This window comes from Calypte anna, chromosome 2 (assembly GCF_003957555.1).
Source record: "Calypte anna isolate BGI_N300 chromosome 2, bCalAnn1_v1.p, whole genome shotgun sequence".
NCBI lineage: Eukaryota > Metazoa > Chordata > Aves > Apodiformes > Trochilidae > Calypte > Calypte anna.
This window is the reverse complement of record NC_044245.1, coordinates 143,035,872-143,055,046: the sequence shown is the minus strand read 5'-3', so window position 1 is coordinate 143,055,046 and position 19,175 is coordinate 143,035,872. Positions and strand designations below refer to the sequence as shown.

At 38.4% G+C, this 19,175-nt stretch overlaps 1 protein-coding gene across 7 annotated transcripts in view; it reads right to left on the bottom strand.

Moving 5' to 3' along the window:
* Positions 1-18,478, bottom strand: part of PHF20L1 (PHD finger protein 20 like 1) — a 55,538-nt gene extending 37,060 nt beyond the window's left edge. For 2 of the 7 annotated variants that reach the window (XM_030444442.1, XM_030444444.1), the window contains exons 1-7: positions 18,353-18,478; positions 17,138-17,243; positions 8,858-9,029; positions 8,614-8,698; positions 7,769-7,857; positions 1,300-1,507; positions 487-612 (exon numbers count right to left, since the gene is read on the bottom strand). In XM_030444442.1, coding sequence (XP_030300302.1) covers positions 487-612; positions 1,300-1,507; positions 7,769-7,857; positions 8,614-8,698; positions 8,858-9,029; positions 17,138-17,220 — 763 coding nt within the window. In that variant the 5' untranslated portion in view covers positions 17,221-17,243; positions 18,353-18,478. Of the gene's footprint in view, positions 1-486; positions 616-1,299; positions 1,508-5,270; positions 5,334-7,768; positions 7,858-8,613; positions 8,699-8,857; positions 9,030-17,137; positions 17,244-17,897; positions 18,031-18,352 lie in introns of those variants that run through there. The other 5 variants (XM_030444437.1, XM_030444440.1, XM_030444438.1 and 2 more) reach the window with 5 other exon arrangements.
* Between the last annotated feature and the right edge of the window lie 697 nt (positions 18,479-19,175).

The window sequence follows — 19,175 nt, the reverse complement described above, 5'->3', positions numbered from 1 at the left end:
TCTATGCCACATTTCTTGAGTTTTGCTCTGAGGAAGTTAAGGGAGACCAGTGTCAAAAGCTTCTCTGTCCATTTAAACAACATACTGTAAGCATTCTTCAGGAAGAGTTTTGCTTTACTACAAAATATGACAAAACACTCAAGTTTTCCAACAGCTAGCTAAAGCTTTAAAGTAGTGACATATAGCTCATGACCAAATGGATTTAAAACATACTCAAGAAAATTATCAATTTAGAACAGTTGCCTTCTCAGAAAACTAAAAGGATCACGTCAAGTCTGAGACCATTCTCTGAATTCATGACCAAGCTTGTATTACTTGTATTATATTTATAAAATGCTTTAAAATCCCAAGGAAGTAAAAGACTGTAGTGAATATATGCCTCATGACTGTCCTTTTCCCTACCTACTCGGGATCTTTATAGGTAAGCATGTATGTTTCATTACACTAAAAAGGAAAAAAGTGAACAGAAAAAAAAAAGTATTTTACCAGTGATCTTGTTAAGACGAGCTCTCTTTGCCTGAAATGAGTTGCCTAGATTACTTTTCCTCTTGTGTGATAACGTGCTCTCTGTCTGCACAAAGGCCATCTTTGGAACATCCACTACAGGAAATCCTACTTTTAAACAGAACAGAAATCTAATAAACTCACATTTCATAAATTCATAACAACAGCAAAAATATTTAAGTATTTCAGAACTGCAATTAAAATATAGCAGTAAAGAAATTTTAAAATAATTCTCTGAAAAATTAAAATTATGCATTCTGAAGATTTAGCACTATACATTGAAGCACTGGATGAAAATTACCCAAAAATTTTTAAATTTTACCCAATATTACCAGAAATGTAGTATTAAAGACTAGCAAAATGAACAAATTCTTATCAACTCTGACAGTGTTTCAAACATCCCCGAATATGCATATATATATATACACAAACACACACACATACACATATATTCCATTCTGGAATTTTTTTCTTAGAACAAGATCAGGGATTATCTCACAAGTAACAGAAGCTGCAGATATACGAATCAAAATCTACCATGAAGTAATTTAAAAAAACCCTGCATCCTATCTATTAGAGCTAGCTGGAAGGTTTGCATGAGGAATAAACACTAACAGAACTAAAATTATCTGATAACTTTTTTTTCTGTATTGTTAAGTATTGTGTATCATAACATTATCATAATAGCAAAGACAACATCTTCCTCTAGAAATTTAAGTTGAAAAATAACCAACAGGAATTCTACTTCAGCATTATAGAAAATCTGATTTTATCTTTTACAGAATTTGTTTTTACCAAATGTGTCACTAGACGTAGGCTCCTCTTCCTTTTTTTGGACTTCCTGCATGATTGTAGAGGTTGAAGTTTCTTCCTTTTTTGAAGGAACTTTTAGCCATTTTCTGTCCTCTTTATCTTTATTGCTGTTTGCGCTGGTTCTAGGTTTACTTCCTGCTTTGTTCTTGGCTGCTGCAGCTGCAGCAGCTTTGACCAAAGCTATCCAGTCCTCCAAAAAGGAAAAAAAAATAGTAAGTAAGTATTAAAAAGTGCTTGATATACAAATAGAAAATACTTGTGAACCCAATGACACTTCATCTAGAAATGTTCAAGAACAGTTGATTTTATTTTGATGGCTACAACTCCAAGAGTGGTAAAATTAGTTTCCCAAATTGTCTAAAACTTGAAGGATTAACCATATGCCATATGGATAAAAAGCAAAAAGAAACAACCTTAAAGAAAATCTCTGCATTGAGAATTCTGCCTGCACATACTCCCTGCTATCTTCATTTATGTGTTTTATCTTTAAAAACCCAGGAGCTCCCAAACCCAGAACACTGACTTTTGTCTTACCCTTCTGGCTGTGAATATACACTAAGTCCATTTTTTACTCAAATGTAACTAATATTCAAAACTACAGTCAAATGGAAGAACAGTCCAGCCAGTTACATGACTGGGCAGGGTTCTTCCTGAATTAAATTGATAATGCAGGGACAACTCTTTCCTCATTATATCTCTGTTTCTAGAGTAACACAGATAGTACTCTTTGTAATACATTACAAGCTTCATTCAATAATTTCAATTATGTGCTCTAAAATATGACTCTATTTCACAAACCACATTCAAGGTAATTAAGTGCCATTTTGGATAATGGCTCATTTAACAACAAAGAAACATACAAGGACTGAAAAAGTGATCATACTGCCCAAATTCATCTACTTTTTGGCATGAAGATGGAGGCTAGCCACCCTGTAAGTAAACAGAGAGACTTAAATACTTCCAATGCTAAACTAAGGTCTTTCCACTAGTCTGGAGTGATCAGACTCCTGCCTTTTGTCTCCATCGTGTCAGGGACCAATCTCATTGAATAAACTTGGACTTCATCCTTTTAACTGAGGTATATTTTTAGATTTTCTATAACAAGGTACAAAATTTTTCCTTACGGAGAAGTTACTTGGACCAGGTTGCCCAGGGAAGCAACCCTGGAACTGTTCAAGGCCAGGCTGGATGAGGCTTGGAACAACCTGGTCTAGTGGGAGGCATCCCAGCCCATGGCAGGTGGGTTGCAACTAGGTGATCTTTAAGGTCCCTTCCAAACCAAACCATTCCATGATTCTCTATGTGGCACAAAAACCAATAACAATGTTCATCCTCCACTAGTAAGAATTACACATGAATGGTCTGAACTATAGTTGATTTACTATATGGCACTTAACTGCAAGAGTATTTGCAGATTTGTACTACTGCATCTAAAAAGCTATGAGAATGACCACTTTTTTCTAGCTTCACACGAGTGCTTTACAAATAGTAAAACCTCCCCCCCATCCCCCCAGCTATAAGCAGACTATATTTTATTCTGGATTGCCTCCTTGTTATGTTATCATGCAAGGTACCTACAGTATCTTGATTTTGTAAATCTTGTTTCAGTGAAACTTCTTCTCACTCATTACATATTATATATCTTTCAAATTTCTTTTCTAAGGTTTCTTTTTCTTCTTTCATTATTGAGAAAACATAACACAAAATACAAAGCATTACTTTTCCTTGTATTATGCTTTTCCTTTTCAATAGCTTAGTACTTTTTAAATCACTACTTCACCTAGATTATGGTTCCAAATTGTGCCTACATACCCACTCAGAAACACCAACAGCTTTGTTTCCTCTAAGAAAAGCATTCCATGTCCAGACTGTCAATGCAAGATATATACACTGTCTAGCTAGCAGGAGAAATCTTTGGAAGTGCTTTGGCAATGCTTACACAAGCAACTACCAAGGCCATTCGGTGACATGACAGCCACAACAAGCATGTCTAGCTGCCAGCTGCATAGCAATCAAAAACACACATACCTCTTTTTTGGCCAGCCAAAACGAGCACACACATTAGCTCCAGTCCATCCAGAGCCTTGCCCATCCAGCAGGACAAAAAAAGAATTGAGCTATTTGTGCTGGTGAGGAGTTAGAAGACCTGAGAGTAGAAGTCTTACACTCTACCCTGGCCAAAGGATGAAGAGGATCAGTAACATGGCTGGAGGTTGGATCTTATGATAAAAGTGGGAAGCAAAGGAAGTGCAGCCTGCATCAAAACAGCTCTTAAACAGCACTTTAAGGCTCAATAAAGCTGAGCTCCATGAAATTAAAAGCTTTGTGAAGATCTTGAGCTTCAAGGACCACACTGAACCAAGTATCCTGTTCTAATGGTTGCTGTTATGGTGCAACATGAAGGGTTTTTCTGTTTGCATTTTATTTCAATGTTTCAATACTTTCCTTGGGAGATGAAGCTTACAAAGGGTAGCAGGACACATGTAACAATGAAGCAAAAAAGATTAAACATTCAGACCCAGAGCAGATATACATTCATTATGGTGCTAGTTATCCTTTTTTTTTCCCAAGATTAACATCTAAATTTAAACTCAGTGATGAGAACCTTGAGCAGGGAGGTGGACAAGACTAGCACAAGAGGCCCCTCTCAACTGCAGTAATCTCTAATTCCTAATTGGCTAGAAACTCTGTGGTCTCGTTTTTATTTTGTCTCCAGAACAAATAGGCACTTACAGTGATACAAGTAATTTCTGCTTTTTTAACCTTGAACCTCTGAGCTACTTCTGACCTGCACAGCTCCTGACACATGAGATTTAGCAAAGATGACTGCCTTTCTTTTGAAGAGCACAGGAACTCCCCCTTCAAAAATATGCACTTGTGCATTTTTCAGAATTTTCAGAAAAAAATTAAGAAAAAATGGGAGTCCAAAGCAAAATGAATTCTGAAATCTGTCTCATTTGTTGATGTCTACTCTGTCAACCACAATAGCAGGACACTAAGTATTGCAGATGTCACAGAAACTAATTGTAAATCCTTAATAGCAGCTCTATTCCCCAGAGCATTCAGTATAGATAAAGCCAAGGGCCCAAATATGAACACATTACAAATTAACAAAGTTATAGTATCCTCCTAAGAGGAGTTTTCCCAACTTCTTGTGTCCTGACATCCCTCTATTGGCTGCAGTTTTATAACTCTGCACCAGTCCCACTTTCCCCAGTATCCCCACCCCAGTGAGAGTATCTCGTTTACATATATCACTTGAAAACAAAAAGCATGTTTCTTTCTTTTTTTGTTCGTACTAAAATACAACGTTCAAGTAAGCTGACAAAACTGACAGGAGAGAAGTAATGGGACACTGTAGTTAGAAGACAAAACATTATCACTACTGAGGAAAACTGTCATTATAGCAATTAGATTCACTAAACCAAAGCACAGGAAATTGCACGATCAAGAAAGACTTCAGTGGAAATTACCCAACAGCCTTACACATCTAAAAAAAAAAAAATTATTTTAAAATACTCCTCTGCGTAACCTTAAGCCTGCAACAGTGGGAAGGCAAAACCAGAATCGTTCTAACCCTTGTCTGCCAACAGAAGAATTTCCCTTCACCTTCCTACAATCACCATCTTTTTGGGTCTCTACAGTTCTAGAGATTCATCTTTTTTTTTTCCTCTCCTGACACATCTCAGCTCCCAAGTCCCACACATTCATACATACACATACATAAAACATCACCAAACTGATTGACCAGCTGATTCCACATCAAGCCTGGATGCCTTACCCTCACCTTTCACTTCAAAAGTCTGCCCCACCTACATCCTAGCTCACATCATTACCTGTCACATCATCTCTTTTAATCTGTCCCAATCACAAATCCATGGTTTTTTCCTCAGCTTCCTCTTACTGTGTGCCATGTCCCCTCCCTCTCCTTCAAAACCCTCCTCAAAACTCACTTCTTTTGGTTCGATTTCCGTCACTAATCTCAGCTCCGGCGCTATCTGCTCCCTCTCGCGCGCCTGATTATATCGAAGATAAAACAAAAAACATGAAACAGAAAAAGTAAGTTATCCAAATACTTTATATGTGCTCTCAAAAGGGCAGTCTCAATACCCTCATCCTTTTTTTCATTTTCTCTCTCTACTACATTAGCAACATTTCAGTGTGATTTCACTTAGGTTCAGAGGAACCTAACCTACAGTCTCATTGCATTGAGCCACACAAATATTTTCCACTCTTTGAAAATTTTGCCTTCCCAGCCTCACAGCTGAGTCTTATTAAAAAGCACACTTCTGCTGCAACTTAAGAGTAGCTTGAGTGTTACAGTGTTTACAGTCTCTGCCTTTAAGACACACTAAACTCAAATCAGAGAATTAACCAGTCCGTAAGCCCTCTTTCTCCATGTAGTTCAAATTCTGCAGGCTTAGTACACAACTTCAAACAGATCTAATGTTTGTTATATTTGCTAATGCTCTAGAACTTAAAGTATCTTAAGCTTACACTTATCTCCTAAAATGTTTTGGTTTTTTTATTTTTCTTTGGAAACAGACAAAAAAACAAGACATAGGTTTAAGTTAAGCATGAAGTTTTGGATCTGCCAACACCACTATTTTTTCAAATCAAGTTATATTCTAGGCATTTTTTGAGATTTTCATAACTTTTACTAAATGTCTTTTATAAAATAAATCATGCAAAAACTTAAGGAATATCCAATTGAATTTTAGGCTTGGACAAAGCTCAGTTTCAAATAATTGATTTTTAAACCAATTCTTCAATCACATTCTTAAACACCACAAAAATATTTTGAAAAACAAGTATTTTACCATAGCATAATGACGTAGGAGATGATGCAGAAGAGGAGTACCTTTGCTTCTGAAAGTTACAGAACTTCATGCTTATCTCTAATTTTGCAAAATGAAATGCTAAGACTAGTATCAATCGGCATTATAGCAAGCATAATGTTTGTTCTTGCTGCAAGACAACTTATAAATTCTAAATCCATCTCAGAAAGGGTAAATTTCATCCCCTAATTTTTATCAAGACTTCAGAGAAGGCCCTGAGATGCACGAGACTGATACCACAACTCTCAACTACTGAGAAAAATCAGAAATAAGAGATGAGGTGGACTGTCACCCAGCATGTCTGGACATCAAAATGGTTGCTAAGAAATGGATTTACTATTTTTTTTAAAGCTGAAAGTACCTGCAGCCTAAGAGTAGTAGTAATTCAAGATTAGACACGACATAGCTCCCTAGAAAAAGCACAGGACATAGTAAGGAACTACTTTGTCACAGAAGGGCTATTTCAGTTCAGTCACAACCACATTTACCAAGGTTTTGGGGTTTTTTGAAGTAAAATCCAATACTCTAGCTTCCTAACTTACTGCCACATTGCAAGCATTGCTAAAAATATAAACTGGTTAAACTAAGGTATTGTGAGAGTGCAGCAAGAAGCAAGTGTTAGAGTGACTATGGATTTCAGTTTAATGTCTTTAGGGATATACAGTTTAAATAGTGCAATATGTCTGCACAAAGTGTTCTTTGCACAGATGCTCAGCCTTAGCATACAGCTACCTGCAACCTGGAAGCCAGGACATGGAGATGTTTTCAAGCCATTTCACTTATTCACCTGCCCTTTTCACAATATGGGTGGTTACAAGATTATGATGAAATACCTTAATTTTGCTTGCCAAGTTAGGAGTATTCTGAAGAAAATTTCAGGCAAAAAAAGAGCAGCTTTTCTACGTTCCTTGTCTCCAAGTCTCAAATAGTATCAGTGGAGTAATTTCTCATTAACAACAAGAACAGTTACCATGTAAGATAAATGCACTTGCATTTCCACTGAAAGTATTTAAGTCTTCAGTGTTATTTTTCTTTTACAAGTAAAAATATGCCTAGTGACTAAATCAAGACCTCTACTTTACAGCCTCACACAACTTCTACTCATCTCTTCTTTAACAACTGGACATCACAAGACTGAAAAATGCATCTTCCTGAATTCTCAAAAGTTCTGGTATAGGGAGAAGGCCCCACAGAACAGTCATATTAGTAACATGTGGGCAAAAAGCCACCAGAGTAGCAAACAAAAAGTGGGAAAAAACACCACAACAGCAGGACAGACTATTGACAATCTAATCTTTTTCCTAGAAAGACACCAGAGGAAAACATTTCTGCATGCCCCATGTTTTGTAAACTCTGCAAGACAAAACTCTGGGAACAGATTAGTTAGCAATGGAGTTTATGGCAGCTAAACATTTCAGATAGAGGCAAAACTACCTGAGCAACACACTCTGGGGCATCATCAATAGAAGTGGTGAAGGAAGGCAATGCAGGATCTAGAATAAAGATCTAAAAATCTAAAACTAGTTGTGCTAGGGGATATTTTTAGTATCTCAAGATATTTTTAAAAATAATCTATATAAAACCTAAACCAGAGATACCTGAAGTATTCTTACCTGCCCTTTTGCATCCTCTGGCATAGATTTGATATGCATCCTCTTAAGACATCGAATAACACCATCATAGAACTGTACTGTGAATGTTCCTGGAAGGAGATTGATGTAATCACTATGAGTAGTTAAGAAACAAACACACCTTGTTACTAGGAAAGCTTTAGCAAAATACTGTGTAGGCTATATGAACAAAGTAACCAGGTTTTACCAACAGTCAGAATTTCAAGAGAAAATAAATTACAGCCTCAATGAAACCCGGTTTATACATTGTTGCTCTTTGTCCACTTGGACAATTCCAAGCAAGTTTAAGCTCCAGTGTTACTTCTGCTCATAACTCATTGAAAGAACTATGTAATATTTAAGCTATCACAAAAGGTAAATTCAATTCATAATCAAACCCTCATCTGCTTTAAACTACAACAAAACCTTCAGTTTCTACTTATGTTTACTAAAAATGAACATCTATGAGATGAGCAGCAGTTCCTTTATTTCCCCATTTCCATTGTTTTCCTTCAATAAACAGAATTAAAAGACAACTACTATTCCTGAAGCAATTACAAAAATTTAAATATATTGTTAGCCCAAATAAACAATAGCACAAAATATCTGTAACAGTTTATATGAGATATTCTTCTCAGCCCTGAGGAAATGTTAAGCATTTCCTTCCAGGAGAAATTCCAGTTTTCTAATTTGACACAGATAAAAGATAAACCACTCATTAATACATCAGAAACATTTTCCTTTAGTTTAGAGGAAAACTTTATACACATCATTTTTTTAAGGAGATAACAGATAAAACACAGCATATGCAGAGAGGCCTTACCAAGTGACTCCCCATGAATACATACCCTCTTTATTAATTGCTTCAATCTTTGCAGGGTAGTATCGACAGTCTGTCCAACGAGCCAGGACTTCTTCTCCAGGTTTAAAATCCTATTAGCATATGAAGTCAGTCATTATTATTTTAATAATTTACATTTTTTTCTTAAGAATTGAACATTACGTGCTAAAGAGATTTAATAAAAACCAAAATAGGACAATCAATAAAAATAAATAAATAAATAAATGAGACAAAATAAATGTGCTACTTACAACAAATTCTTCATCATCTTTCAATCCCTCTTTCCTTAATGCTGGTCGCTCCAAGGGTCGCAGCCTATTGCTGTCCCAGTAAATCCACTCATCGTAGCGATGACTCCAACGTTCAAAATGGACCAACATCTTCCCCTCTTCATAATCTATCTTCTCAATACGAGATGGATACCTTGAATGAGAAATGTAAACTGATATATGTCAAAGCTTTTCCAAACCTTTTTGGCTTTGCAGACAACAGTGCTTGCATGATATTAACGTCTTGTACTGAGAAGTCTCCAAGGCTGAAAAAGATGAAGTCACTAAGTTCATATAAAGATAACATTTAGCTTAAGAGCTACCTGTACACATCAGTGATGTGTCATTATTCTCATCCTAGTCAGATAATCATAGAAAAAGTGAACACTCAAGCTCCCAGACCAAGAAAGCCTGAAACTGCCATTAGAAGTTTGTTACCAGTTTTAAAACCTGTGCTTGTCTAAAGCAAATTCCCTTAAGAGCACTGCATGGGGATGGAAAGGATATGAAAGTTTTAGGAGTATATTCATTACTTTTATCATATGAAATGTTTCATACTATACTATTGATTCCAGGCAAATCCAAGAAACTAATCAAACATAGAAGTCAACAGAACATCCTTACTCAATTTAAGCCAATTACTAATTTATAGATCAGCTTCCATGATCTCACTGCCACTCAAATTGATTCATAAGAACTATTTTTTAGCCATCACCTCTCTAGCTCCACATGCACTACAAGAAGTATGTCAGTCTTAATTAAATAACACATGGATTTTACTCTCAGCAAACATTGTCTGTGCTCAGAAGAACTCATCAGGACTGAGCAGCAAACAGATCAAGTCTCAAGCATTCAATTTTTGGGTGCACTATACATGCAGTTTAGGAACCATAAAGATTGGGATTAAATTTGTAGAGAAAAATGGCAAATTTCTTTGACTTCAATTATTATTCACTCTCACTACTTTTGTTTCATTTAAGTGATGTACTTCAGAGCAATGTAGTAGTGGAGCAAGGCACAAATTGGTTTTGTCACATTGCTTTATCCAGCAAAATTATTACATCCTACTATTTTCACTGTATGAAATGCAGAGAAAATGAGAATGAGGCAGAATTAAGCTCCTTTTGCCTTTTACTAAGATACTGAAGCCGATTAAAAGGTGCAAAGAAACTCCTAAAAAGAAAGTTAATCAATCAAATTTTCTCCTGTTAATATTGAGTGGTCTAAAGCTAACAAAACATGTACTGAAAGAAAGACCAGTGCTAAAGGAGAGCTGTTTTTCACTTGGAAAACCAGATTTCTTCTTAATCAAACAGTGCTACTGTGAAGCAATAGTAAGAAAGCTGAGCTTGAGCAACTGATTTCAAGTCCTATTGCAAATTCCCTCAGCTAGAAATGCAACCACTGTATACAAGAACACTGTCAACAATTTCATTTCTGAATACTTTCTCTCCAAAGTACTGACAGTGGTGATAAAAGAGTATTTAACACTATGTTCTGACTAAAATATGTTCTCAGGAAGTACAGGCTTTCCTTCTTTCCTGGTGATTAGGAAAGGGCATTAAAACAAAAGGTTTGTTCCTTCAATTTCTCCAGTCCTGCTTCTTCAGCTGCACACATACAGCTTCCCAACATCTAAATATCTCAGGAGAAGCTGGATGAGACAAACTCTCATTTTTAAGTTACCACTGCAATTATTTCAGCCACATTTCACCCTCACATCAGAATACCCAGTCCAACCTTTTGTTGTATGTCTCTCACCCATATATTTCAGAAATGCAAAATATTTTCATAGCCATACTTCATTTTCCCAACTTCTTTTCACTGAACTTTAAAGAAACAAACAAATAATACATTAGTGTCAAACTGCAGATTCTTCATACTGAAGAATCTACCCTACTTTTTAAGACAGAACAACTCCTTGGGACTTCTTTCATAACAACTACAAGAACAACCAGGTTGTTCCTCTCAAGAAGACTGAGGACAAAAACAATCTAACAAGAACAGCAAAGGTGGTCATATACTGTATCAAAACAAACTAGAAACTCGGAGGTCAAAACCTGAATCCCTTTGAACTTTGAACAAGGCTTCAAGAAACTAAGCCTTGCCTCTGACAGTGCTTTATTTTCTTAAATCCCTGTGCTGCTAAGTTTAGGAATTTTATTCTGCAATTTCTTATTATTTTTTTCATCTTCCTGAGCATTTCATTTTCAGACTTAAAACTCAGTGACAATTGCCAGAGTAAGCCAGAAGAGTAGCAAAGCAGAGGAAGCAAAGCTACTGTTGCTACAGTAAACCTACAGTAACAATAAATGAGTTCTCAATAAAAGTAAAGGATTACACAGGAAACCAGGAAAAATGGAAGGAAAACCCCTAGAAAAGGAAGACAACAGGAAGTGCACTTTGGAGCAATCAAAAATGAGTTTGTGAACAAAGCACTGAAGCTGCAGTGGTGGAATGGAATACAAGAATGAAGGCGCTTTTCCTCATAGCAGTTGGAAATTGCAGTTTACCACACAGAAGCCAAATCGTGATGTAAAACTACAACTATTTTGAAAAATTCAAGGACCATTAACAAGAAAATTGAATTCTCTTTTTCCTACACATCTACAGTGCTGGTACCCTGTTCCCACTGTGGCACTACTAGCAGCTCCCTTGCAGTTCCCTTTTCATTGCTGTAGCTTGTAGCTTTCAGTGGTCACCATCAGCAAAGCCACTATTCCGAGCACTATGTGGAGGAGGCAACAGAAGGGATAAACTGGTAAAGTAAGAAGACTGTCCTGGAAAATGAAAACTGAAGGAGGGAAAGGTAAAATACAGAGTATATTCAAAGACAAACATATAAAGATTAAGCATGTTAAAGAATATTCACCAAACTAAGGGAAGAAAATAAAAGAGCAAAAATAGCAAAGCATCTCATTAGGGATCACTCAACAGAGGAAATGCAGCAACAGGTATTCACTGATTAATTTCTTTGATAAAAACATTTTCTGTTATCAAAATCTTTAAAATCTCATTATCAGCTCTGAATTAAAGTCCATTATAATGGTTTTGCACAGTTAAATCTTACAGTAATTGTATCATCACATAATTACTTTATTCCAATAATTTGTGTTTCTTCAATATATGTTAAGACAGAGGTTGCAAGATGAATAGAGCAAAAACCTACATTCAACTCCAATCCTCTGACATGAAAGATATAGCAAATCTGAGCCACACAAGCTATGTAAGATTGGTTATTAGGCAACAGAAAAATAACTTTGTATGGATTTAGTAACAAACTATTACAATATAGTGGCACTAAACTGAGCCACACAATGTGCCACAAACATGCATAAACAGTAATATTTCACAATCCTGATCCCACAGTGGAAAAGAACAGAGCATACATATTACACATACTACTGCAGATTTTACACTGCACAGAAATGTTTTTTTCTGCTGCTTCAGTTTTTGTACTTTGACTGAAAAGAATCAACTTCATAAATTGCAAAATTATACAAATATCTCAAGGATAAGTATGTATTTACTGCTAATAAAAGAGAAAATATCAACATAATTTCTTCATCTGCCTTGTTAAAGAATTCTAGTAACTTCATACAGGAAAACCTCTGCTATGACAAAAAGCAATGTTTATATTTATTCTGTAGAAAGATTAAAAAGAAGATGGTTATATTTATCAGAAATTTTATATAGAAGTTCCTTCCTTCATAAAGGTGTAAGTAGACATTATGAAGAAGTACTACAAAGGGGAAAGGAATATCAGTATTTACCCGAGTGTAATGATGTCTAAGCCCCAAACAAACTTTGTCAGGTTAATTCTCCCTGTTTGCCCTCAGCAAGTACTCCATGCTAAGGGAGCAGAATAAAATCAATGTTCAAGCAGATTTGCTTACATTTGTTCAGCCCAAACCAAAGAACTCTTAAAAATGTAAAAATTGAGGAAAAAGTCTAACTTTTTATGGGGAAAAAAATCCAAAACAGACCCCTGCACTCCAGTTCAACAATAGAAGTGTTCTTTTTGTGGGAAGAAACAATAACCTGCAAGTTTTGGGTATGTTTATTTATAATATTTTGGAAATAGTATTTAATGATCCCAAATAAAGCCCATCCAAATTTAAGGAGGGGTTGCTCTTGTGTTTTTAAAGAGAGAACATGAAAACTATTGTTAGCTGGTAGTATCTGCCTAGTTCAAGTATTTCATGTTCTCCATTCTCACGTTCAAGTGATTTCAACCTGTAAAAAGTAAGCAAGATTTTTGTGAAGCTGCAAAATTCAAGATGGTTTAAAAAGTCTAGGAAGCACTGGTCAGACAAGTGTTCATGTAGGAAAAATTAATGTGAAGCTTCCAGTTTTCATTTTTTGACATTGTAAAAAAAACAAAAGCCCACAACCACTTTTTCTCCAATGCACTCACCCCATACCTATGACCACACAGGTAGTGGTTTTCCATTTTTACATCATCCTTTTGACTCTTTAAAAGGGATCAGAAAGTGCCGAATTGTCCTGGGAGATGGGACAAAAGTTATTTCAAACTGTAAAAAAAGGATGCAAAAATGTTTGCACCTAGGAATGCTAAAATGAGACACAAACATCCTGCCTTCACAGTAATGGTATCAAGACTTCTACCTTGTAGAGAATTCTATTCTTAGTTCTCCACAAATTGTCTCCTAGGATCTCCAAATTCTTCAAACCCTTCTATCTAAACTCCATCTTTTATTATATATAATTGCATTATATAAAGCAGAGTCTTCATAGTCCTTTCAAATACCTTGCTGTCAGGTAACCCAGCAAACTCAAATTCACACAAGGACTGTACAAAGTAAGATGTCCCAAAAGATTTACAGGAAAAAAAGCTTCCTCTGTACTGGGAAGAATAAAAAAGCCATCCAGATAATGAAATAAACCAAGGCAAAGTGCTGCTGTGCTGATAACTGAATTATTTTAGAGAGTGGCTTTCATTCTAGAACTGCATCAAGGGCCCCATATCTATACTTCTTTCATTACCTTATAGTTTAGATCAAGCAGATTAATCAAGACTATGGTCTCAGGTAAACAACAGGGTTGTTTTTTTGAAAGCAGTATCAGGCACTTGTGGGACAACCAGCAGAGACCTAGAGACACCCAAGACCCAAGAAATGAGGAAAAAAGAAGAGAAGAGATACATCTTTAATTCATAAGCTTTAAAGTATATGTCCTGCTTGTATGAGCTAAGAGTTAAAAAAACAGATCTTAGACATGAGCATGTTGTTTGCAGATACACAGTTTCACTGTTGTTTCATTGTTTTGTCAGTGATCAACACAGAGTTATGCATGCTCATGTGTACAGTTCTGTATGAGACCACAGAATAATTCCAGTTGGAAAGGACCTCAGAAAGCCTCTAACCCAACCTCCCACTCAAACAGGATAAGCAATGGGATCAGACCAGGTTTTCCATAGTTTTATCCAGTCCAGTCTTGAAAACCTTCACTGATGGAGACTCCACAAACAATTTGGGCAGCCTGATCCATTGCTTACCTGTTTTATGAAGAAAATGATTCTCCTCATATTCAGCCTGAATCTCTTGTTGAAAATTGTGCTTGTAGTCTCCTGTCCTTCAACCATGCCTTACTATGCAGAGCTTGCCTAAGTTTCCTTGATGAAAGCCCCACAGGTATTTAAAGGCTGTAGTGGATCTCCTGAAGCCTTCTCCAGGCTAAACAAGTCCAATTTCCTCACCTTCTCTTCACAGGTCTTATGCTCCAGACCCCTCATCTTGTATCTATTTAATAATTTTATATTATCAGTCAATCTCATCTCACTTACTCTTTGCTGACAGATCACGTTCATTTGGATTAATGCTGCATTTCATAGTTGGCTTCAATGAATTTAACAAGTTGTAGAAATTCATTAGGTAAGATGACTTCCTCTGCAACAATAAACTGTTGCACTTGAAGAAGAAACAATTGCAGTAACCTCCACAAAAAGGCAAAAATAAACATGATCACTGAGGGCAGGTCACTGCTGACCAGTTTGGCCAGGCTGTCTTCTACTCAGTCATCATACATACCACAGGATACCAGTGACCCAGACACTGGCTACAAAAATTAAAAACTCAGATTTATTTAAAAATATGGGGATTTTAACCAATAAATAGGCAAAGTACACAATACCCTCTCCAAAATTTACAGAATTCAAACAACACCAGATTCCATGAGACAAAGTCAGCAACTGATACAAAAAAATTTCAGACCTGCAGAAGTGCCTCAGAAGCAAAAAGTCTCTATTTTCTCCCATCCCCTAGAAGTCTTTCTTGATTAACATTTTAACTGGTCATGAACACTATCTTTAGATGACAGCAGGCTTTCAAAATAATGGAGAAAAAAACCTCAAAACCCTTTCATGGGATATTTCTCAGTAAGCATTCTCAGTTTGTCACTTTTAGAATATCTGAGCTAAGCAATACTGCTTTTCAGTTTTGGTTTTGTTAAAAATATAAGAAGATTTCATGTAAGTTCAGCAACTTTTCTTTGAAGTATGTATTTCTGCATACAGATGAGGGGAATGCATACAGTTTATATATAGAAATAATTAAAAAAACATCCACCACCCTCTCATAAAACTGAAAGGGAAAAAAAACAAATCACATGGCATATCATTCTGGCCTGTGTCACCCTAACATCAACATGATAGTAGGCTTTTTGTAACAAGTGCTTTGCTCGTGTGCATGAACTTCAGTTGAAATAGAGAGCTCTTTTCAGCCTTGCTGTAACTGTGAAATTCTAATATTAACTTTCTGCTCCTGCACGTGGCAGCACAAAAGTCTGCACGTGTGTAAACTTGACCTGCTCTACCCTGTGGCCCAGATGATGAATCAGTTCCTAGAAAGTTCAGGATAAATTCTCTTCTGCCTGAAAATATCAAGCAGCTCAACTTCAGGGACAGGGCCAATGCCTGGCAAGACCAAACCTAGATAAGTATTCCAGTACTGTCATGCAACACTTCTCTGTGAAAAAGCTGTGCCTTAGATAAAAACTATACACCATATATTCAGTGATTTCTTTTTAAATACAATTAAGCTGAAGCTATTTTTTTCATATTAACTTTTGTCTGCTAGTTACAGTAGCTCATTGTATCTAGTCAGAGATACTATATAATTTATATTACAATGACTTTATTTTTATATCACAATTCCAACAGTTCCATGATTCTTAGCATTCAGTTAAGAGTATCAGTATGTTGAAAATCCACTCTATAGCAACAGATAAGAACAAGAACTGTTCTGTTAACTGTATGTTCCTTTAGAAACCATTAAAACACACTTTTGCTATAATTAAAATTAAAGTGCAATGGATAAAATGCTTTACTCAGTTTTTCATAAAGAGCATGTAACTACTGGAGTAAACATGTGAATGTTCTCTGTGTAACTCAGAGTTAGCAGGATCAGACAGTGAAACAAACATGCTTAGTTGTCCTGAAACAGAAAGACAGGTACAAGCCTTTACCTCTCTCAACCCTAATTAATCAGAGAGCAGCTAAGAAAAAACTTCCAGGTGAAAGCATCAACCTCTTGCATGATCTAATTTAACAAACCCAGGGTATTTTCATACTTGAAATAGCATGGTCAATGTAAAATCATGAAATGAGCCCACTTACAGTAATAAAATTTTGACTAACAATTTCCAAAGCCCAGCTTCTTCCACAATGCACAGGCTCTGTAGCATGGTCCTCACACCCATGCATTTAAAATTTACAGTTTGATTCTTACATACTGATCTCTGGGTGGTGCAGACTCACAGGTGTAAGCACTTTCTTACTCCAACAGCTCGATACAAATACAGTCCTACTTACCATGAACTTCAATTAAGGATGGTTTCTTTTTTTAAAATATGTTTTGTGAACCTATGAAGTGTGATAACTGAATATAAAACAAATTTGTTTGCATCAAACAATGCAAACTAAACCAAAAGAAGTCTTTAGTCAGAGAACTTTGCCACATTAACAAAGCAATCATCTTGGGCATGAGTTCCATACTACTCTGTTTTTTTCTTACCATAGAGCTGCACAAGCAGCTAAAAGCAGACAAAAAAACCTCCATAAAAGTTTAGTTTGATTTCTGAAGAGACAATATTTTCCTAGTTTTAACAGACTTACATGGAAATTCACAAATAAACATGTGAAACAGTCAATAGGTGAACTAAGTTTCATAACAGCTCATCAAAGCATACTACATACACAGAATATTTTAGCTCTTAGAAAATACTGTGCAATGTCTTCCATACCATTTTTGTAAATAGTCCAGTGCCTCCAAACGAGCACCAATCTCAAACGTGATTCCAGGACGATTTGGAGGCTTCTTACTCATCTTGGTATTTTCTTTTTCACTACCTTTGAAAGAAAGAAAAAAACCACAACATCATATTAAAACACTGGCAACAAATACATTCCAGGTGGTTTAAAAATTTCTATCCTGATTTTCCATTAGCTGCTTAAGTTCTAGAAGTAAAGTCAATGCCTAAAGAAGGCATGAAAAGGTGCATGTATTTTTTTCAATTTTCCCTCCCCCAGAAAACAGTCAACAACCTCAAATAAAATAAAATACACAAACAAAAAAACCTAAACAAACAAACAAAACCCCAAACCACACAAAAAAATCCTGGTGCTCATCTCTGAAGCTGTACTCTGCTGCAGTTCACTGACATCCCATTGGAATGCAATTTTAGGAGTTACCCACTCAATGTGTTCTCTGCCATGGAAGGGGTCAAAAGGAAGACAAACCTACCTGAACAAGAGTTGAAACTTAAACACAGCCTAAACGACAAGCAAGATGAAATTGGCAAAAACAAAGAGAAACAAACAAAAATGCCACCTTCAGTCCTTCTAAGCACTCCCGAGTCCCATTCAGAGCACCAAGTAAGCTCAATTCCAAGGTGTCTTTTAATTTTTATTAGTTTTTTTTATAATGGAGTCACTGTTGAACATTTACTTCTCTGCCCGACTGCTCTCGCTGTAACTGTGACTTTCTGATGTACCTTTACCTACCCGAGGCCCAGTGCTTTGCCAGAGGTACCAACCCTCCTTGGCCCAGACGGCCAGAGGGGCAGCTGCCAGACCCCGGGTTTAAAGCCAGGCTTTTCTCTGCCGACGCTGGCAGCGCGATCCGGGGCAGCTGCCTCGGGGGCGGCAGCCGCCCTGAGGAAACCCACGCCGCTCCCGGAGCTCGGAGGACACAAAGGGGTCCTCCCCAGCAGGAGCGTCTCCTACCACCGGGGACTGAGCCTTCCCGCAGGCCCAATGCAGAAGGCGAGCGACCGCGGCCCTTCGGACCCCGGGCTTGGGGCAGTGCCCAGCGCGGGGAGGGCCTCGGGCACCGCCCCGCCAGGCCCAGGCGCCGTGAGGGGGGCGCCGGAGCCCCGCGCCTCACCGGGCCCGCCCGGCGGGGACCAGCGCGCTGTGCCGCCCGCCCTGCCACCCGCGCCCTCCCCGCCGTTCCTTACCGCCTCCTCCGACTCGCAAAGGCAGTGTCGGACCGCAGCCCCGGCGCAGCGCCCGCTGCTCCCCGCTCGGCGCGGCCCGGGGTGTCCGGCGCGGCCGTCGCCCCTCACAGCCCCATCCTCCCCGCGCCCCGCCGCCGCGTCACCACCCCGCGACGGGCTCGCGACGGGCTGGCGAGGCGCGGCTCGGCGCCGCCATGGCCCCGCCCCCGGCACGTGACTGCGGAGCCGCCGCCGCGTGACGCGGGGGGGGAGGGGGGGGAGGGAGGAAGGGGGGAGACAAAGCGCGGGGACTCCGCGCATGCGCGGGAGGGAGGGCGGGGACAGAGGGTGACGCAGAGCGGGGTTGTAGCGTCACTGCTTCTCCTGCTGACGTCATATACTGCCCGCCTCGGCCGGGAATACGGGAGAGGGAGGGAAAAGGGGATGGGGGTGCCCCTGGGGTGCCCGTAGTAGTCGCCCGCGCTTAGCGCGCTCCTGCACCTCTGTTTCCCTCCTGGTCCTGGTTCCCACTCACTCCTGCATTCCTGGTTCCTGCCATTTTCACCCCAATTCCCGCCTGATCCTGCACCCCTAATTCTTGCCTGATCCTGCACCCCAGATTCCTGCCTGATCCTGCACCCCTAATTCTTGCCTGATCCTGCACCCCAGATTCCTGCCTGATCCTGTACCCCTGATTCTTGCCATCTCCTGCATCCCAGATTCCCACCCACTCCTGCACCCCTGATTCCCACCCGCTCCTGCATTCCTTGTTCCTGCCATTTCTATCCCAGTTCCCGCCTGCTCTTGCACCCCTCATTCCCACCGTCTCCTGGACCCCTGATTC